Source organism: Heloderma suspectum, chromosome 12 (genome assembly GCF_057233095.1).
Source record: "Heloderma suspectum isolate Gila_16-S chromosome 12, 16-S_ref, whole genome shotgun sequence".
NCBI classification, from domain to species: domain Eukaryota; kingdom Metazoa; phylum Chordata; class Lepidosauria; order Squamata; family Helodermatidae; genus Heloderma; species Heloderma suspectum.
In genome coordinates, this window is record NC_139469.1 from 23,427,320 (window position 1) to 23,449,458 (window position 22,139).

The 22,139-nt window shown below is 46.2% G+C and overlaps 1 protein-coding gene and 1 long non-coding RNA gene across 11 annotated transcripts in view; one reads left to right on the forward strand and one right to left on the reverse strand.

The window, feature by feature from the left end:
* The window catches only part of LOC146336695 (uncharacterized), a 38,280-nt gene extending 33,034 nt beyond the window's left edge, over positions 1 to 5,246 (forward strand). Inside the window, exon 3 of the long non-coding RNA XR_014785578.1 lies at positions 368 to 5,246. This is a non-coding gene — a long non-coding RNA (uncharacterized LOC146336695). The remainder of the gene's footprint in view (positions 1 to 367) is intronic.
* The window catches only part of PIGQ (phosphatidylinositol glycan anchor biosynthesis class Q), an 81,626-nt gene that overhangs the window by 19,966 nt on the left and 39,521 nt on the right, over positions 1 to 22,139 (reverse strand). For 9 of the 10 annotated variants that reach the window (XM_084818756.1, XM_084818758.1, XM_084818753.1 and 6 more), the window contains 5 exons: positions 17,607 to 17,718; positions 13,578 to 13,658; positions 11,324 to 11,438; positions 7,548 to 7,609; positions 3,728 to 5,833 (listed from right to left, as the gene is read on the reverse strand). In XM_084818756.1, the coding sequence (XP_084674882.1) occupies positions 5,681 to 5,833; positions 7,548 to 7,609; positions 11,324 to 11,438; positions 13,578 to 13,658; positions 17,607 to 17,718 (523 nt within the window). In that variant the 3' untranslated portion in view covers positions 3,728 to 5,680. Of the gene's footprint in view, positions 1 to 3,727; positions 5,834 to 7,547; positions 7,610 to 11,323; positions 11,439 to 13,577; positions 13,659 to 17,606; positions 17,719 to 22,139 lie in introns of those variants that run through there. The other variant, XM_084818752.1, reaches the window with a different exon arrangement.

Here is a 22,139-nt window from a genome sequence, read left to right on the forward strand (position 1 = left end):
GGCCTGGGTCATGTTATACTCTCCATGCAAATGGGCCCCTGGGGCAGTCAGGGTACTTTGTGTTGAGAAAATGTTGAATGCCAGTTTGGTTAAACGCTTGCAGAATTGTTCTTGAGAGATTGCAGTAGGAAATGCTGCAGATCTACACACACCAGCTGGCATACATACATTCGATGAAGAGAAAGCTCATGAGATCAGCTGGTTTGCAACCCTGACTCACCAGATGGTTTAAGTGGTTTGACTCTGATCCAGACCTAAAGCAACAGAAGCAGTTTCAGGAAGGGGCGAGTAAGAGGCAAGTATAAATTAGTATTTCTTTCTTGTTCAGTGGGCCATACTGGATGATCTAATCCCTCTGTTTTTCCAGCTACAAGGAAGATGAAATCATTTTGACGCTGCAGTGGAGTTTCAAGATAATTCAAGAATAAGCTGGCCCAGGACGAATGGAAAGTAGTTTGCTATCAGTATAAGCAATACACACAGGAGGGATTTCAAAGCACTGTAGGGTACCCATAATATCAAACCAAGGAGCAGGCACATGCCCTCACCCTGCTGCTCCTATGTGCAGCACCACCAGGGGGGCACATGAAACTAGACCATCCCCTCTTTTCTAAGGCCTGACTTTGGCCTCCACTATGGAATTGCAACGGGGCTGCCTGAGAATAAGCCCATTAGGTGGGAACCCAGTGCTGGCCCAAAGGCTCCATAGTGGCATCCAGAGTGGGGGTGGGGTGTAGGGAAAGCCCTGCTCCACATCCCTGGCAAATGCTACTTATCCTAGGTCAGAGTAGATGTGTGCACGCATGGCCTACACATGGGCGATGGTGTATCTAGGCTCCAAGTCTTGTCTTGAGGTTTGAGTCAAACTGATGGATTGCAGTAGAAGGAAAACACAAGAAACCACAAGCTGGCGGGTTTTGTGTAACATAAGCAGGGAGATATTTCCATTTGACAATATTGCATGGCATTAGAGTAAGGAAGGGGAGGGGCATTTCTACTTACAGCAGAGATTCTAGATGATAATAGCCTAGGATGAGATTTTTAAAAAATATTTAATTAAAAAGTAATTAAAATTTAATTTAATGTAAGATGAGGTTTTTAAACTCTGTATTTTTTAATTAATGTTTAATTTAACTTCCTTCAGACCCTGCTTTTACAACTTCCCCCCATCCCCATCATATGTACTGTATATAAACCTGCAACTCTCCATAATACTCCATGCGTCTGATGACGTGAGCATCTGATGACATTCACGAAAGCTTATATCAGAATATATTTAAGCCTTTCAGGTGCCACTCGACTCTTCATCATTTTTTCTGCAATAGAGTAACACATCTACTATATGGGAAAAAATACATTTTAATGTACCACTGACATAGTGTCACAAGAAAAGCTCACACAAATCACTTCTATTAGCAACGAGTGACCTAACAGAGAAGGAAAAAGAAAAACCAGCCTCGACAATGCCTGGACAGGGCAGGACCTCGAGTTTTCTCCAATGCTTGGCAGAAGGTAAAGCGGGAACTGACAATGTGCAGGAGGAGAAGATCGAACACTTAATCTTTCCTTTTGAGTTCTGGAGTGCTGGCATGACAAATCAGATGCAGCTGTGCTCAGAATGAAAATGCAAGGGGCTCTCTTTCTGTGCAGAGAGAGCCACAGAGCTGGGAAGGAGCAGATTTGTGTAGAAAGGCGTTCTCCTCCCGTCCACCAAGGAATGTTTCTGCAGAGGACGAACAGCAGGGTCTGCAAAGGAACTGAGGATTTCTGAGCTGGAGAGACATTGGTTTGTACTGTTGTTCCCATGACTGGAGTGGGGTTGACAAGCTGTCTCCCTCAGCCCCACAGTTTTCACACAGGAGCAAGACATGAGGAAAGGCAGGCACAAGAAAAAGGATAGTCACACAAGCTCTCCACAAATCAATTATAATTAAGGGACCGGAACAGATTACGGCCTCCATCCAGTGATGAGCATAGACAGATGTGCATGGGTAGTGTGTGTGTGGGGGGAGGGGAGAGAGAGAAGCAGTTTCTTAAGAGGCATGGGGGATGCTATTAAAAACTCACTTGGCATGTGCAAGACCACATGTATATGGAGCAATGTTTATGACTAGACACAAAGGTCATTGCTAAAGGGTTGCATCCCATGTTATGGCTTAAGAGTGTACACAGTGAATACTTGGCAGTATGCACCACTACGTTCAATGCACATCTGTCCTACCATGTGAACCTCAGGCAGGGAGTTGCAAATAACTGTACCTCCTCCAAAGGGAGTACATCAGGTAAGAAAGATACAGGTAGCTGCTGCAAGTGTTATGGCAGGGGTGGGCAACTTTGGGATGTCTGGGGGCCATTTTTGCTCTAGGGGCCACTGATTTTTTACAAGCCAATTTTGAGCCTTTTGGTGCTCTATAGCTACTACAGACGCCCTTCCCCCATAAAAAAAAAGGAACTTTGGGGACCATATGCGGCCCGTGTGTTGCCCACATCTGTGTTATGGTGTGTACTTGCTATTAAGCTGGCCCCAAGTCATGTCACTGCAAGGAAGGGCAACATTGTGTCTTTGGCTGTGCTTGCACTAGTTTGGTGGTGCACCAAGTAGTCCTGATCCATAACTAAGCAAGGACTGGCTCCAAGCTGGAACGTGCCCTAGGCAAAGTGCACTTGGTGGCCCCTCCCTGGTGGGCTTGCCAGGCATAGGTGCTGACAAGAGCACAAGATCCACATGGCTGGACTTACCAGGGCCACCATTTAAAGTCCCCCACAGTGCAATGCTCTCAGGGCCTTGGCGTTTGCCTGAAGATGCAGTGTGCTGGTGCCGGCACTGAACCAAGTGATGCTTGTAATATGGATGCCCTGACTGAGGAATGATGCTCATACTAAAAAGGACAGTGTAGCTTGAGGCTAGTGTTGTGCTGCTAAGATTGGCAGGCACCACCACCGTCTCCAGTCACTATGAAACATGGCTGAAGCTGATAAATCCCAAAGCATAGGAGGAAACAGGCAGAAAATCAGGGATGCTGAAGCGGTAGTGAAATTACCATTAATGATTTGACCAAAAAAAAAAAAGCCTTAAAAAAATCTGGTTCAAATTCCTGACAATCACAGACCACTGAGAGGTATGACGATTATGGCTGTGTTGTGGCAATCACTCATGGCTTTTAGGCGCTCCTATGAACAGAAGCTTGAAACGGAAGGGCAAGAAAGCAAGCGCTTTGGGACTTCGTCTTATACAAGCACCTTAACCCTAAAGCTACTCACACTGAATCAGTCCCACCAGCTTCAACAGAGCTTTTTGCGAAGTGTGTATGCTTCAAGTTGCTAGACTTGGAATCGTTTTCTCCACATCAAGCTGCTTACTATTGCTGCAGTGCAACAAAGTCAATCCTGGCCCCACATTCAGCAACAAACCAGGTGCAATCCCACTCTCATCCCCCACACAGAAAGGTTTTGATTGGGGTGCTGGAATGCAACTATCAATAAGCTGGCTTAAAACTTTTTTGTAATGGCACCAAATACCTGGATATATCACCTTGTTAGAATTCGTTCTAATCCTAGGGATAAGAGAATCAGAGAGATTCTCCTATATTCACCTCTGAGCTTGGTTCATCTCATTCCCATTTTCAAACGTGAGGATTTATTTTTTTTTCAAACCAAAGAAGTGCACATTTTGATGCACATTTTTTAAAGCATGCACCCAAAATGCACACTTCCCCCCCTAGACTAAAGTGTGCTTTTTTTTTTTTTAATGAACACTTTTGAAATGTGACTACAAATTTGGAACTTGCGAGCTTTTCCAGAAAATTGCACTTCCGTTCTTGTTAGTGTTTGGGGTTGTGAACAGGGCAAATCTGAAATATAAATGAACCCAAACAAACTTCTCATACATCCCTAGGTAATCCTCACAGGGCACAAACTATGTAATCTAGGGCTCAGGGGGATAAAAGAGAAGATATTAAGGATGGTTTGGGAATTTCCTTCCTAGTCTATGCAGTATGTTGTTGCTTTTTACATGCAGGGCAAGTGTGCACTCTGCGCTAAAAAATCTACCTATCTCAAAATTCTGGGACAAGTCTCAGAGGGAGCAATCCTATGGCTGCTAGTCAGCGGCTAGACAGCCATAAGATATGTCGGTTTCTGTGAACCGATCTTCCCCCATTTCCGCACTGCCTTGCAGGCAACTTGGAACGGCCTTGCACTCCGTGCTTAGACGAGGAGGGCAGAGTGAAAACAGGGCGTTCCAGGGCGGGGAAGGCAGAAATACCAGTACAACACATCCTCTGTCATCCAGCAGCTACTTCCCCCTCTCGGTCTTCCCGTGGTCAGACAGCTGAAATCGATCCCCTCCGTGCTTCTCCTGCCCTGCACTGCATAGGTGGTCGCCTCTGAGTTTGGAGGCGGACGCCTAACCCCATAGGATTGCGCCCTTAGAGAGTTTAATAATGAATTTTTTAAAATGTGCTTGTGTAGAAATGGGATGGGCTGGTTAAGACTGCACTTTCGAAAATGGCTACAAAATATTGTGTAGCCTATGAAAGGAAAAAAAAACTTGGGGCAGGAAACATTGAACGTTGTGAGCTGGGAGCATATTTGCATAATTTCTCAGGCTGCACATAATTTATTCTGCAATTTCTTTTACTATTTTTCATAATTTACTCTGGGTTCCCTAATCCTGGTGGTGGTGGTAAGGAGGTACACAGAACACTATGGGCCAGTGTTTGCATAGCTGATTTCTCTTCAACAAAGAACCAGCATGGGCCCTCCCAAGCCAGATTAGGGCCATGGCATGGGGAAAGGGCCCCCCAATTTTGATTGGCAGCACAATCAGGGCTACCCCTGCCACACACACCCCATGGTCCTGAATTGGTCTACCCCCTCCCTCTACTGGAGAAATTTGGCCCTGAATCCACAATCCTCGTAAGAATAAAGAGGAGCTCCTGCTGGATGAGGAAGAGACTCCATCCAGCCCAGCATCTTGTTTCTAATAGTGGTCAGCAATCCCATAAGTAAGGTATGAAGTAAGGTATGAATCCCGCAAGTAAGGTATGAAGGCAATGGCTCTCCCCTCTCAGTTGTCTCCAGGAGGTGGTGGTGATCAGAGGTGGGTGGATACTCCCAACCACTAGAAATCTGATTTGGCCATCTCTTTGGCTCCTAAGATTCCAGCAGGGATAGCTCACAGACTTTCAGCCACATCTTGGCAATCAGAGGGGCTAGAAAAGTGTGTGCTGAGGAGGGGAAGCAAAGATTCTCAGGAAGAGGAATTCTGTGCCAGATCCTACACAACGTGTGCCCCTACAGAATTGTAAGCATACACAAAACCCATTTCTATGAGGCACTGTGGGTTGTAACATTAATTTTGTCCCCTGCTGCTTCCAAGCAGGCAATTCCAATTCAGGATTAAATCATATTTCATTAACAAAAAGAACAGCCTGTGTGTGTGTGTGTTTGAGTGAGAGAGAGAGAGAGAGGGGGGGGGGCAGGGGGGGGATTCACTGAATCCATAGGAAAAAGCCCATAATTCCACCCCCACATATTATCAAGTTCTCGGCAAAGGCAGTATCAACATGGGCACCAACTGGCTAGTGCTGTTTCCAAGGTGTTTTTGGCCTGGAAACCAGCCCATTTCTAAAATGTTCCTTTTGGCTCACTCTTTGGAGTCTATCTCAGTTGCTGACAATCAGTCCTGCTTCTCTCCTTTATGCTTCCAAGGGTAGATTAACTCCCCGACGAACAATTTCTTGCACAGAGCGCCCCAGGAGTCCTTGGGGTAGCAGCTGTATGTTGGGAGCCTGTACATCTGCACCACGCAGCCGTAAGTCAGGGGGTTTATCTGGGGATAGAGAAGGAGTGAGAGGTACAGTCACAGTGACTAAACCTGGACACAGCCCCACCATGCATAACGAATATGGGAGGGAATGAGAGTCAGAGAGAGCGTGCATGAGAGAGAGAGAGAGAGAGGGAATGAGAGAGAGAGACGTTGGTGTAAAGCAGCACAACAGCAAAGCAACAAGGAGGCTCTGGATCCACTGCGCATGCAATGAGTCTGAAGGTAAAATGTATAAGAAAGATAGAAAGACTAACAACAGACTATTAAAATTGTTTAAATATATTTAGCTTAAATGTATTTCTTGAATACTCTGCTGTTAGTCTTTCTATCTTTCTTATACACGCACACATGACAGACTAACAACAGAGTCATTTCAAAATATATTTAATGCTAAACATTTTGGCTTCCACCCTCCTCAGTAGCTCTGATCTATATTTTTACTTAAGATGGACTGCGCCCATAGCAGATCCAGAGCTTCTTTGCTGCTTTGCCCTTGTGCCGCTTTACACCTACGTCTACATACATACATACAATAAAGATTTAAATAAAAAGTAAAGATTCTCTGCTCTTGTGACCTCCACAACAAGATGCACGTAAAAGTAAAGGGTCTGCTGTGAGTTTGGTTATTCATTTCACACTGCTGGAAAAAGGAAGACAGGAGTTCTGGTCCAATGTTAGAACACAATTGATGCAACAAAACTGAACAAATGGTTCTCTAAGTAGGGCTTCTGACAGGACTGGAAGAGGGGGCTGGGAGGGTGGGATTCTTAAGGACCTAAGCCAAGGGAAATGGCCAGAGGATTAATCATCTGAGGACACCGTGCTACGGAATTTTACATTTCTACAGAGTAAGTTGCTAAGCATGGTTCATTGCAGCTCTGACACCACACAATATAGTAAGTGCTCTGGCCCTGATCCAGCAACCCACTTACATAAAAGCTAAGCTCAGCATCCAAGAGACCCAAACTCTATTCAAATTGGACTGGACCCAGAATAGTGCAGCTGACACCTTTTTATGGGGCTAACGTGTGCTGGAGAAGTGAGATGTACTGTTCCATGGAAAAATGAAGAAGGGTCCTGTGTGTCAGGAGCGCCCTGGCTGCCTCTTGCAGTCCCCACCAATAGCCAACTCAGGACACAGACGACGAGGAATTCTTTCTGAGACTTTATTCCTTTATTACTTTATGACTCTTTCAGAACACTAGTCGCTAGCGCCAAAGCAAGGAACAGCACTGGGGAAAGATAGCTGAGTACCCTAAGCTCCATGTAAGGCAGTTGGTCCCTGTTTGAAGGAGAATCATGGGAAGACCCTAAACTTATGGGCTAGGGAGAGATCCTCCCTCTTTCCCTTGGGTCCTCGGGATGCGACCGTTGTTTGCGCGCCAAACGAGCGCTACGCCTCCTTTCCGCGCCCTCCATCTGTCGTCGCTCCCTGCATCTGTGCCGACCGTCCAGCAAGCCCCCCTCCAGCGCTCTCTCACTGCTAGGGTCACTATCTATCCCAGGGATGCTGGCAGGAGGAATCTCTGCCAGCTGCTGTGCTTGTGAGAGATGAGCGAGCTCTTCTCCCACCGATTGCTGTTCCTCCTCAGAATCAGAACTGCTCTGGGGCTCTATTGGCTCAGTTTCCACCCTGACACTGTGGGATTTAGAAGGTTCTTCTAAAAGCAGAAACAGTCCTCCAAAGCACAAGCCACCAAGCACTGAAATGGTTTACCTGCATTAGAAGTCGAAGGGGTTTCCCAGCCTCCTGCTCAAGGACTCTGAACTTCACACCAGCTGAAAATACACAAGCAAAAGCAGGTGATGGAGGGGCACTGGCTCTATTGGCTGATGGCAACAGTGAGCCAACAGGAATTCCCTAAAAGATGAAAGAGAAGCCAAGCTAGGAGGATGAGAGGAAAAAAGGGGAACAAACTAGGGACAGAAATCCAGCTTTTTGCTCATTTGTCTTAAATATACTGGTGATGGTCTGTATGTGCTCAACCTTGAGCAAGTGCAGCATTATGGAAATAATGGGGAGGGACTGTGGCGCAGTGGCAGGTTCCATCCCCAGCATCTCCAGTTTAAAGTATCAGGTTGCAGGTGATAGGAAGAGGCGTCCTTCTGCCTGGGGCTCTAGATGGACAAACAGCCTGTCCTGCTTGAAGGTTCTGTGAAATAGTCCACTGGATTCTGATGATCTCCCTTCCAGCATATCAGTTAGTGTGCTCCTACCTATGCACGTGGCAGGAAACAGGAAGCTGACTGGGCACCATAAGGTTTCTTAGTTACACCTTTCTGTAGCGAAGGCTGTAACTAAGCCTGCAGCCTGCAACAGGCTGACACCTTGACTTCTGGATTTTTGAACCCTTATCTCTGCTAAAATGTGATAACTGAAGAACAGAGCCCACTGCTTGTATTGGCATCTGTCTTGTGTTTTTTCGTGGAATTTTAGTGCTGGTTCTCTGCCTGTATTCCTTGATGCAAAATCTTGATTGGTTTTTGGCAGTGCTTCTGTTTTGAGCCTATGGCCTCACAATGCGTCTGCCTTTCCGGTGACTGGACTACAACAGGCTCTCCAATTCCATCTTCACATTTCCAGCTGTGCACCAAACCAAGACTGCTGCTCATATAACTCCAACTATTACAGGGGTTCCAGTACCCTAGTCAGCCTCTGCTGCCAACAGTCTAACTTAATATGGTCCCCAGGCTTTCTTTTCATTCAACAAAGCCTTGCTCTGGTGCCAATCAAGCTCCATTGCGATAGGTCCCCTGTGTTGAGAAAGCCAGTGGTGCAGGTCAAGCTCTATGTATTGGTCAGTTTCTCCCTCTGTATAGATATCGGTCAATATAACCTCTCTATATATTGGTCAATATAAGCTCTCTATATATTAGCTCTATATTGGTCAATATAAGCTCTGTATATTGGACAAGCTCTCTCTCTCTCTCTCCCCCCCTCCATATATATATATATGTATGTATGTATATATACATATATCAGTCAAGCTCTATATATTTGGTCAAGCTCTATATATTGGGCAACCTCTATTGGCCATCAAGCTCTATTTGGTGCTGATCAAGCGCTATTGTAATAGGTCCCTGTGTTGAGAAAGCCATTGTGTTAAACATTTCTGGGTGCCTGTAGTTTAGGCCTGGAGTGGATCTCTAATGAAGCCGCAAAGATGAATGAACGGGTAGCAAAAGATGGATCTCAAAAGTATTCTGGACACAGTTTACAAAGTTGATAATCTCCAGCTGCAATCTCCAGGGAGGTCAATTGACTTGCTGTGGTAACTTCGAAAGAAGTATTCTAGTCTACTTCAGTTGAAAAGGAGGCCCTCAAAGGGAACTTGTTCTCTAGAGACTTCTGCGTTTCCAGCACCAAGCAGATGGGTGAAAATTAAAAAGAACTGTACAAGCAAATAACCTTCTATCATTTTAATATTAAAAAAGAGAGCTGAGGCTTCATTAAACTGCTTGATCTGTCCCAAATGACATGACATGGTATGGCAGTAAGCATCAAGAAGCAGAACTGATTTAAAAGCTCTAAGGTAGAACAAAGCCCTTGATTAAAACAGAAGCTTGAATTGCCTGTAATGCTGTGACGTAAATACAGAATTATGCTAGATTCTATTGACTTCCATTGTTGCTTGTGCTGATCATTTACATTTTCACCCACCTGCTTCTTGCAGGAAAACCAGAAATCTCTTGAGAATGAGTTCTCTCAGAAGGTTCTCTCTTCAACTGAAGTAAATTAGAATAAGTCCTTCAAAGATAACCCAACTTACTGATTGAGGTGGTTTAGATGCAACATTAAACCATGACTCAGCATTAAGAGAATGAGCCTGGCTGGACTCTTGGCCTCACATGTCATAATTCCCTCCTTCCTGGTCTGCAACAAACCACAGTGTGCCCTTCCATTTGGACAAGCAAACCATGGTTTGCGCTTGCCCTGCAAACCAGGATTGGAAACCAGGGTTTGATCCTGGTTTACAATCCTGGTTTGTAGGGAAAGTGCACACCCACAGTTCATCACTTTGGATGAAATGACAAACAACTGTTTGCCTCAAACCAGGAAAGAAGGGAGGAAATCACTGCATGCAAGGGGGTGGGGGAGGAGAAGGCTGTGTGGACATCCAATGCTCAGGCATGTTACACCAAACCATAGTTTGGTGTTATGCCTGAACCACCCTATTGACATCACTTGGGATTCAGAACAGTGGAGGCTGGTAGCTCCGATATCAGTGGGGCAGTGAATCTGCTCCAGTTTTCAGTCAGAAACTTGGATAGTTCCTTTAGAGTTCTGACTGAAACCCAGAGCAAATTCACAGCCCCACTGATATCAGAGCCACCAGCCTCCACTGATTCAGACTGAATGAGTTCTGGACACTTTTGAGATCCACATTATGAGGTTCATGTTCGCTCTACTTTTCTGTTCCACAATGTATTATTATTTGTTATTGCATTTGTCTGACTGGGAAATAATGACTCAGGAACTAATTGTTAAATGAACTTCTTTCTTTCTAATTATTGTTATTCTTCTTTTGTTATTGTGTTGGTAACGTTTTATTCTTCACAGTTTTTTGTTTTGGGTAACCTTTTATCTTACATTTTGTACCGATCCATTGTGTTCTGGTGGTAATTTTGCTTGCTAAAACTATAATAAATAAGGGGTGGGGCAAAAAGAATAACCACCTAACAGCTTAACTGCTTTAGTACTGAAAAACTGAGCAGAGGGATCCTTCATCTTTCAGTAAAGAAATGTCCCCTGACCCTCAGATTAACTGACATTCCCTACTTCCCTGTGGTGAGATCAAAGGGCTATGCAGCCAGACAATTGCCAAGTAATGTATGTTAAAAGTAGCACTTTATTTAGATGCATGTGCTTCTTTCCTTGATTGCTTTATGCTTCTATTTTTATTTGGTTATTGGACTATTGATGGAAAGCATTTGTACCCTGCTGAATCGCTGGAAAAAAGAGATTTGCTTTATGCTGTTTGGAGGGTATCGCGCTTTTTGCTGAGTGACTGGCGAGTACAGTGTCTTGCTTGCAGAGTGTATTAGTGGGGGGAGTTTGCCTGGACTTGCCATGTTGCCAGCAGCCAAATAAACACACCAAACATTTTCATTACTACACAGCTTTAGACAAGCTAATTTTCTTTCAGCACTGCTGTGTGTTTGTGTGTGATGGAACCCTGGCTTAAAGTATATGTTGTTGTTGTTCAGTCGTGTCCGACTCTTCGTGACCCCATGGACCACAGCACGCCAGGCCTTCCTGTCCTCCGCTCTCTCCCAGAGCGTGCTCCAGTTCACATTCATTGCGTCAGTGATGCTATCTAGCCATCTCATCCTCTGCCATCCCCTTCTCCTTTTGCCTTCAATCTTTCCCAGCATCAGGGTCTTTTCCAGCTTGCCACTTGCCTCTGGGAAACATTTCCCAGCCCCTTGTCCCTGCTAATATATTAGCCCCGGACTCTGGACATGGCTACGATGTAGACTTGTAGAACTTACATGCAAGCCTGTAGGATCGGCACAGCCGAAGACCGACTGAGTAAACAGGAAGGGAGTTGATGAGGTCCATCAGCAGATGGATCAAGCCTTGCACAATCACCACCAGTAGACGGAGCTAGGAGGAAACATTTTTTCCCAGTTAGAACTACAGCACTAGCATCCACCGGCCAATTACCACATACCCTCCCTTTTGAAACAAAGACGCTGCAACAATGCAAAGTTCACGTCAATCCAGTTTCCTCAGACATGTTTTGAGAAAGACCAGCATACCAACTGATGTATCATCCTGGGGTCTTCTCTTGTACCCAGGAGTGCAGGAGAACAAGCCTTCTTCCTGTCCCCCACCTTGCATCCTGTCCTCCATCCAAGTGCTGTCAGCATCCGGTGAGGAAGGGGGCAGAGATGGGCCTGGAGGACCTGCCTACACCCTTTGCACAGTCCTGCCCTATTAGATATACTGGAGCATGACCAAGGGCTTGGGGATACACCATTCAGACTGGGTATTTGATTCAATTAACGTATTTTGTTTTTAAACCCTTGTCCCCTGCCCAAAGCTCTGTGGTTTGGGAGATCAAGAAACTGTAATAACTAAACAGGATTTATTCGCTAGAAGAGATATGGTATTTACATTAAATTTACATAAAATAACAACAAGCATTATTGTTTACGACCAACTTATTGATTCAGTTCAGATGTCATACCAAACAACGGCTAAGGGTGGTTTGGTGCGATGTCTGAATTGACGAACTATGGTTTGTAATCAGCTGGCAACACAAAATCAGAAACCATGGTATGAAATCAAACTACGGTTTGTGCTGGCTGCTGTCTGGCATGACGTCCGATTTGACAAATCCCAGTTACAGCTGTGGTTTTGCCTCCAGAGGCTGCTGAGCTGTGGAGACGGAAACTATGACAGTGACTACAAAGTCACGAAGCAGAGCGCTAAGGGGACGGGGAATGCAGGCAGGCAGGCATCTCTGAGTACGGTTTGCCTGTTGTACATCTTGAAGCACAAACTATGCTTGGCTTCTCAACTCTGGTTTGTGCAAATTATGATTTGCCATGAAGTCTCCATTTTTATATGACTGACTTAAGTATGACATTTTGAATATTCTGCTACTTGCCACCAGTTTAATTTTTCTGGCATTTCTCTGTATATTACCTTTACAAGAAATGGCTCGATGTCAGGGTGGACACTGAGCCCACAGAATCCCAGAGTAGTTCTGATTCTGAGGAAGAGCAGCTGCTCCTGGGAGAGGAGTGCGCCCATCCTTCCCAGGGCCAACAGCTGACAGAGATTCCTTCCACCGGCATTCCTGGCATAGATAGCAGTCCCGGGAGTGACACAGCACGGGAAGCAGACTTGCTGGACGCGCGACACCGACGCAGGGAGCAGCGCCAAATGGAGGGCGCGGAAAGACGGCGTAGTATCTGGTTGGCGCGCAAACAATGGTTGCGCCCAGAGGATCAAAGGGAAAAGGGGAAGGACTCTCCCTAGCCCATAAGTTCAGGGTCTGCCAGTGATCCCCTTTCAAACGGGGACCAACTGTTCCAACTTAGGGCATAGGCACTCTGCTGCTCATATCTAGTTGCTAACAGTAGAGTTGTTAAGTTGTAAAAGAGGAATAAAGCTTTGAAAAGAATCCCTTTGTCTGTGTCTGGACTTGGCTACTGGATTAGACTGAGAGAGGCCTCCAAGGAGCCCTTGACACTCGGCCTCAGTCCAAACCCAACTCCAACCAATTACCCTTCAGACTTTTGTACACCGCTTGGAGCGTAGTCCTACAGAAAAGCAGCTAATCATGGAATCATAGAATAGTAGGGTTGGAAGGGGCCTACAAGGCCATCGAGTCCAACCCCCTGCTCAATGCAGGAATCCAAGTCAGAGCATCCCTGACAGATGGCTGTCCAGCCTCGTCTTGAATGCCTCCGGTGTGGGAGAGCCCCCCACCTCCCTAGATCATTGGTTCCATTGTCATATTGCTCTGACAGTCAGGGAGTTTCTCCTGATGTTCAGCTGGAATCTGGCTTCCTGTCACTTGAGCCCATGATTCCATGTTCTGCACTCTGGGATGATCGAGAAGAGATGCTGGCCTTCCTCTCTGTGGCAACCTTTCAAGTACTTGAAGAGCACTATCCTATCTCCCCTCAGTCTTCTCTTCTCAAGAAAAGAGAATTATACATGAATTATACATTCATTTATACAATGAATGTATGAACAGCAGCACCAAAATCCCAAGAAATGCAAACTTACCAGGGTAAAGACTAAATAGTACAGCGCAGTTGTGGGCAGAAGAAACAGCAGGATGGTAAATAGCAAAGTGCCAATAAACAGCTGGAGGAGGAAAAAGACACAAATAATCCAATATTAGCAGAGATTCACTATAGAAGGAAAAGTTAGGTGTGGTGGAAATGCAAAGCTGCAAGACTGTGGGAACATGGAAGAGTCACATTCTCTATGTCATCAGCAAAGTTATTTCCTCTTCACCCCCCAATAAAGCTCCCTTGACAGAACAAGCCAGAAGAGGCCCTGCCATGAAGCATTTCAACATGGGCACCATTCAGGGCAGTAGGATGGGAGGCAGGCAGATCTGCCTCACTGGGCACAGTCCACCAGGATGGTCTCCTGTGCAAGTTCCAGTGAGTGAACAGGAGCAGCACAATAAGTGTGCACGGTGGGGGCAAGAGGAAGAGAGGGGGCATTTGGATTTTCTACCCCAGGTGCCAAAATGTCTTGGGCCGGTCCTGGGGCAAGTCATAGAAAGAACCATCGAGTCATCAGGAAAAATACAAACCACACATACACACTCTGAAGTGGACCTCAGAAAAACAGGTTGCACACCTGTAACTGGTGTTTTCGAGCAGTGATCTGTCTGGTTATACATATGGGTTCTGCGTAGATCCAGCCTGGCCACTATTTTAGAGCTCTGTCCTGGGAGCTGGAGCTCAATCCCCCTCCCCTTAAGGAGAAACATTCTGCCTAGTGCGCATGCCTTGAAGAATCCTTTCCTGCTCTCTTCCTTTGCAACCTCTGCAGTGTGCACACATGAATGAGACAGATAAGAAGCATCACTAGCAGCAGGGAAGGCAGTTGGGTTGTGTGAGTGCACAGGTGGCCACTCAAAGAATGCTATTTACAGGGAAGCAAACTGCACTTCTTCTTCATGGTCCCTGTGCAGTCCCACATACGAGTGACTAGTTCACCAATGTATCTGTGGGGGAAATATGTGGGGCTGTAAAGAGCCCATAGGGGCCACAGTGGCTTAGTGGTTAAGATGCTAAACTGCAGACCGGAAGGTCGGCAGGACAGCAGTTCGAGACCCAAGTGCCGCGTGATGGAGTGAGCTCCCGTCTTCAGTCCCAGCTCCTGCCAATCTAGCAGTTCAAAAGCAAGAAACTGCAAGTAGATAAATAGGCACCGCTTTGGCGGGAAAGGTAACAGCGCTCCGTGCACCTCGGTGTTCAGTCATGCCGGCCACATGACCACAGAAGCGTCTTCGGACAGCGCTGGCTCTTCAGCTTAGAAATGGAGATGAGCACCACACCCTAGAGTCAGACTCGACTGGTTGGGGACACCTTTACCTTTAAAGAGCCCATAGCCTCACATATGTTTGAGTGGGGAAGGAGCCTGCCATGAGGTGACCATCCAGAAGAGCACTTTTGCCATGGCATGAGATAGAAGGAATTTCTCTTTCCTTTCAAATCTTCAGAGATACGTTTTTGTGATGCTCCGAGTCCAGAACCACAGAAGGTGATACATGAATGTTGCGAGGAGGGATGGAAGGGGTTGGCAGTTAACACCTTACTTACCACACAGGATTGTTGCGAAGGTGAAGGATGGGGCAGGGAGACCATGTATGCCACATTGAGCTCCTTGGAGGAAAGGTGGGATATAAATGCAACGAATGAATGAATGATCTCCCCCATACCGCAGATGAGGCTGAGAGAACTACAGCCGCCTTGTGAATTTGTGGCTGAGATGAAATTTGAACTGGGGTCTTCCTGGCTTATGCCCTTTGCTACTATGCCACATTAGCTTCTGATAAGCAAGGGCGTCAGTGAGCATTGGGTTGAGGTGGAGGCACAGGCTGCTGAATAACCTACAGCGGCGTAGCGGAGCCAGGACTCCCAAGGCCAAAGCACCAGCACTTTTTGATTAGCAGGGACGATGACATCATCCGCCAACCCCTCTGAGCTTGGCTGGAGTCCTCACAGTAGCTGGGGGGAAATGGAGAGCTACACCTACTACAATACAAAGAATTCTGGGGTGGCTTTGTCTTGTATGGGCAATTAAGACCCGTGACCTTCGCAACAGACATGCTCCTAGTAAAGACAGAAACGGCTAGAAATGGTGGGGGCACGGCTATTTACCGCTACACCTCTGGTAACCTATCACCACCAGGGGGCTCATTCGAGGGAAGGGGGCAAGCAGAAGAGAGAGATGCCACATGGCGATGGCCATGAGCTTGGATGGCTTTAAAAGGAGATTAGGACGAATTCATAGAGGACATGGCTATCAAGGGCTACTAGTCAGGATGGGTATATGCTGCTCTCCAGATTACAGGCAGCGTGCCTCTGGATGCCAGTAGCTGGAGAACAACAGTGGAAGACGGTGATTGCCTTCATTCATGTCCTGCTTGTGGACTTCTGAGGGGCTCCTGGTTTGTGACTGTAGGAAACAGGATACTGGAATAGACAGACCCTGGTCTGACCCAGCAAGGCTCCTCTTTTGTGCCTATGAGATGGTTCAGCAGGGAGACAGAGGAGGTTAAACTTTTAGGACTACTCAACTCTCCAATAGTAAGGAGACTCTGGCAGGGCTGAACATGATGCCACTTATTTGGGCAGTATAGATTAGCAGCAGTTTTGAGCCTCAGGATTTGCAGGGTCTAAACAGGAGTGGGAGAAGAGGGGATTTTAACAGTTTGCTAAGGAAAGGACCAGATTTTCAGTTGTTCCAAGTCAGTACAAAACAACTGACTTCCACTTGAGTTTTCTCAGGTACAAAGCAGACACAAGAAAATGGAGGTACCCTGCTAGTTCCCACAGAAGGAGTACATACCATTAGAGTGGTGTCAGTGAGAATGATATAAAACAGTTTCCCCCAACCTGGTGCCCTCCAGATGTGCTGGACTACAACTCCCAGCACCCCCCAGCTGGTTGGGGATGCTGGAAGTTGTAGTCCAGCACATCTGGAGGCTGCCAGGTTGGAGAGGGTTGATGTAAATGATCAATGGCTCAAGAACAAGGAACATGATGGCTGAAGGGCCTAACAGCAGTGACCGCTCCTTGTCTGGCTCCAGACTTGGATGTGTGAACAACAACCCTCAGACAAATGTCAGCAGCAAACACGGCTTAAAGAAGGTACACACAGCAGTTCTGCAAAGATCAGAGAGACAATGGCAGAAGCCAGAGAGAAGATCCAGCCACCCACCCATCTGCCCCTCCAGTGATCTCTCTCCCCAGGCAGGCAAAGGGGAAAAAACCCCCACAGTTGTAAGTAGGTTTCTCAAAACCAAGCCTCTCTCCCCATTTTTCTTTCTTTTTCCAGAAGCTGGGGGTGGGGGAAAAACGACCACAACACTGGTCATGCTGTTGGCTTGACATTTAGAAAAGGGTAAGAAGCTGATAGAACAATTTTCTGCACACCCACAATCCTTTTCCACATCCTAATAGGAACGTGTGGGCCCAGCTCCATCTGAGGTGAATTAAGCAGGGCCTTTTAATAGAAATACAAAGCAGAAGGTAACTATGGCAACACTGTTGGGTATGGCTGTAATTATTTGGTGTCTTTTAGTCAAATTGCTTCCCTTTCCCCGACCCCCACCCCATTATCCTGTGCTCTGACTTACATGGCATCAGGCACCTGCCAGAGGGGTCTCTCAGGATTAGAGCCCCCTTCGGCTATAATTGCCAGAAAGCTGGGCAGAAAATTGGCTGGCAGAGAGCTGTGCTATTGAGGGTTCAGTAATAAACAGGGAGGCTGCTCTTGGCTACATTATGGGGAAAAAGTAAGAGTGGGCCTGCATGTTCCTGGTATGCGCCAGCATCCATGGTGTTCAGTATGCATACATCAAGCACACAAAGGACTTAATTGCAGCTATTTCTGCCAATACACCTACAGATACGCTCCCAGAGAAAAACAGCATGGTAGGGAAAGGACGTCAAATTAAGACGTTTGCAGATCGCCTGAATGCATGGCGGGGAGAGCGCACATGTGAATCCACACCCTGACACAGATTTCTTCCCCCCACCCCCACGTCCACCCCCCGAAAGCCTCCACCTGGTCCAAGTCGTAGGAACACGAATCCACCCGTTGCCTCAAGACATTCCACTTCTTCCCACGGAACAAGCGCCACAGGGAGGACAAGCCATAGATCTTGAGGCAGTAGAGCCTGTGTGCAGATGAGAGGGAAGTACAGAATCAGGACTAAAGGGAAAGCACCTGCATTCCAGACTCAAACAGCTATCTATGTCAGTCTTCACAACTGGATACCCTCCAGATGTGCTGGACCGAAACTCCCATCATTCCCAAAGGCCGTGCGGGCTGAGAATTCTGGGAGCTGGAGTCCAACACATCTGGAGGGCACCAGAACGGGGAAGGCTGATCTATGTGCTCTTGGTCCAGCAGGACACTGCTCAGCAAGCTGACCAGCAACAGACTCCATTCAAATGAGAGCTTCCACCTATCCTAGTTAGGTGCTACAGAGCACATCCAGGAGGGGCGGATGCTTCTTGGAGAAAGCCAGGTATCTTTATCCATGAGACACCCCCGCTCCACTTTCAGCACGGGATACCAACTCTATGTGCTGCACAAGCGGCTATTGGTACTTGTAAGCTATGAGGACGGGAAGGGATTCGTGCAGGCAGAACCACCCTGGAGAACTTGACTGTGGGGTGCGGAAAGGGTAAAAGAGCAGCACGGAATCCTGATGTCAGGGCCATCTGGACGGGAGAGAGGGAGGGAAAGAGACTAAGAACTAATTCACATATTAAAGAATTCCCACATGGAATTTTGTATAATGTGTGTAGTGGCCCAAAGATCTGATTCCCATGACTTCTTCCTCTTTCCCAGAGTACGTTTTCTTTTTTTCTTTTTTAGTTGCTGCTGCTGTTTAAAAACAACAGCACTATCCTCTCATGTGGAGATCCACACACAGAGCAGGTTCATGATGGGGAATTGTGTTTGTTGGCCAATATTTAGTTTCATTTCTCTGGCTGTAATATGGGGTTTTTTCATAGCATTCCAAACATTTTGGGAAGCATTAGGGCACTAGACAGAAAGGAAAAAACTGAGGAGAGGGCCAGGCTGGGGCGTGGGCCTCCTTGGCCACTGGAAGTCTTCTTCAGTCTCTGGTTTCTGCAGTTTTAGCAGATTCTGCCTCCACGTTTTCAAATGTTTCTCTTCAACCATAAAAACTAAAACTTGCCTTTAACCTCCTGCTCCCTCCCCACGGTCAAACCCTGCAAACAAACCAAAAGATGGGATTCTCAGAAATCCATATTTTGCATCAGAGTCCATTTCGTACATGCACACTTATATAGTAGGAATGGATCAGTTTAGAAGGGGCCTGACTGCATAAAACAGCCTTCTCTCACCTAGTGCCCTCCAGCTGTTATGGACTACAACTCCCAGCATTCCTGACCACCAGCATTCCTGACCACTGGCCCTGCTGCCTAGGAGTTGTAGTGCAAAATATCTAGAGGGCACCAGGTTGGGGAAGGCTGCCATAAGATTACATAATAAAGTATTAGCAAAGTGCACAGGCTGCATGTGTCCAGAACAACGTGTGTGCCTTTTGTTGTCCACATGCCTTAAGATCAGTGATTTTAAAAGTGTTACTTGGAAGATGACCAGGGATACTCAATAAGAAGGCTCTGTAATGGCCGAGAAGCTTCCCTGAAAGATTGCCCTCCACACAGATATTTTTCTGCAATGCATAGCTGTAGAAGAACACAGGGGTGTGTTCTGGGGCATAAGGGCAACTGGCTGGGAATGATGGGAGCTGCAGTCCAACACATCTGGAGGGCACCAGGTTGAGGAAGGCTGATGTGAGGTGACAGGGGGGCCCTAAAGGGCCCCCCAAAGTATCCTGTGTGCCAACCAAGTCTGCACCACAGAACACATCTTGGAATCATGCTGTGCAATCCAGTGGGGTCTTGGGGGAGAGGTGTGGGGAGTTTTCAGCAGGCAGGTCCATCTGGAAAAGGTCTTGTTTTTAAGGCAGAAGCTTGAAAGCCACTACTTCATACCATCCCTTGCATTAGCAGACTTCAAGATGAAAACATGGGAAGCTTCTGACCATTGCTCCACCTGACTCAGGACTGCCTACACCGGGGGTAGGCAATGTGCACCTTTCTTGGTGCCCAACAAGGTGCCCTACCCATCCCACCTTTTTGCTTGCAGTGAGGAAAGGGGAAGGGCGTGTGTGCGTGTGTATGCATACATGCATGATGGATATATTGTGTGTGTGTGTGTGTGAGGGGGGGGGGAATGAGATTGCTGACAGAGGAGTCAGGAAGAAAAAAGTGTTTACTGTCTGTAAAATAAATTTCTGGGTATCAAGTGTGTTCAAAAGAATTGTTTATTGTGTTGGGGCTTAGACCTCACCTCTACCTTGTACTCACTCTTTTGGCCAAGTTACTTCTCCTGTGTGACTAGCCATGCCTTCCATGGCATCCATTTGGTGGTGGTGCCCAGGACTGATGATCAAATTGCCAAATATGCCTGCAGGCCCAAAAAGGTTGCCTGGCTGGCAGCAACTCTCCAAGGTTTCAGAGAGGAGATTTCACCAACCCTTCCTAGAGATGACAGGGGATTGAACTTGGGGCCTTTTGAATGCAAAGCATGTGCTCTACCACTGAGCTGTGGCCCTTCCCCTTTTCAGACACAGGCACCACTTTTAAAATTCCTGACCATATATGTCCATCTTTCTCGTTTTCACTTTTCTTCCCTCATCTCAGTCTTCCCTACTTTCCACTCCCCACCGCTCTCTCCCTGTCTCTCATTCTTTTAAAAAACCTGATGAGCAAGCAAAAGTGGTGATGATGTTACTGATGCAACCCATTTTAAGTCAGAGCATGACCAACTTGTGGGTCCAACCCACCTCTTGAAGATCACTGATTGAAGCTTAAGGCCTCTTGTACATATGACTGATTTTTAATCAGCCACTTCCCATTTCTTCCAGGCCAAAGGGGTAGATCTCCAGGTTCTATTGGTCAGTTGTTAATCTGACTCTGTAAATGAAGAATCTAAAACCTCCTCCTTGGAGGACTCCATTTTGATTCTGAGGCTCCTTCTTCAAAAGCTCAGCAACTCTGACCACCTTGGACTCATGGTTCCCCATAGTCTAATGAGAAGAGGCTGCCATTTTATTCTCAGGCAGGGTTACCCTTACGAGACCTTGCTTTGTTTCCCTGGGTTTCTTTTCTCCAATTGTTCTCCTTTGTTTGGATACAGAACATGCAGCAAAGAATATTTTGTTTGGAAGGCTATCGTAAAGCTAACTCTGATGAATTTGGGATGAAACGGGATAGCTAGGCATACACATGCTCCCCTTTTCTCTCTTCATGACAGTAAAGAGCGTGATGCCCTCTAGTGGGTCAGACAAGCTCCATGTGTCAATGTTTTGGTCAGCTGAAGGTTGAGCAATACCTACATTTACCTGAGACCCCAGAGAGCACCTGCTACCAGGCAGACTAGCAGACAGTACGTGGCTAGACAGGCCAAGGGGCTGACTTGGTAAAAAGCCGCTTCATATGCTCTTTTCTCACCCCACTATGACAGATTTGGAATGTGGTGAATATCCCATAAATATGCGACAGTGAAAAGATCATTATGCTACAGTAACAAAGTTATTTTGGTAGCGTTGATCCAGTTCATTTCTGGCATCACTTTAATAAATCAGTAGACTTATACCATGTCCACCCAAATGGTGTTTGATGTTGAATGTTTAATTAATGTCTTTTATAGAGGACTTTCAATGTAATAAATAAAAATGCTAATATTTAATATTTCTATAGCACCTTTGGGTGTTCAATTTTTAAAATGTTTTCATAAATTTAATGTCTTCATTGGTTTAAGTTTTAATTGTAAGTCACCTTTGGGGCCCTATTTGGGCCAAAAGGTAACTCATAATTTTTTAAATAAATAAATATGCTCTACATCCATTACCTAAGTTATCCTTTACAACAGCCCAGTAACACAGAGGCAAGATTTGAACCAGCATCTTCCTAGTCTATAGCCGATACTCTTAAAGGCTATGTTACACGAGCTCATGATGCACCATACAAGATGTTTTACAAACTTTGGCCTGGCTCAGATGTAATGATCCTGATCCAATGAACCATAGTTTTTTGGACCAGGAAAGAACAATGTGCCCATGCTTTCTTGCATGCCTAAATTCAATAGTTCTTGGTTTGATAAACCACAGTTTTCTGTGACATCTGTACCAGGAAACTGTGACTTGAGCAATCTCTACAAACCAGGATATTGAATAATGGTTTAATCCTAGTTTCCAGGGACTGCTGAAATCACAGTTTCCTGGCTTGCACATCATGGGAAGCTATGGTTTAACAAGCCAGGAACTACTGAATTAAGGCATGCAATTGAGGGGAGGGGAGGAAGAAGTGCATGGGCACATGGCTTATTCCTGGTTTAACAAACCATGGTTTGTTGGATTGAGATGATTATGTCCAAAATGGGCCAGTAACTTGTTCTTTCTGTCAACTAAGGGAAATAATAATTCTCTCAATTTTACAGATGGAGAACTGAAGGTTAAAGGAAGTTACTTGCCTAAAATCCACTCAGTCAGCT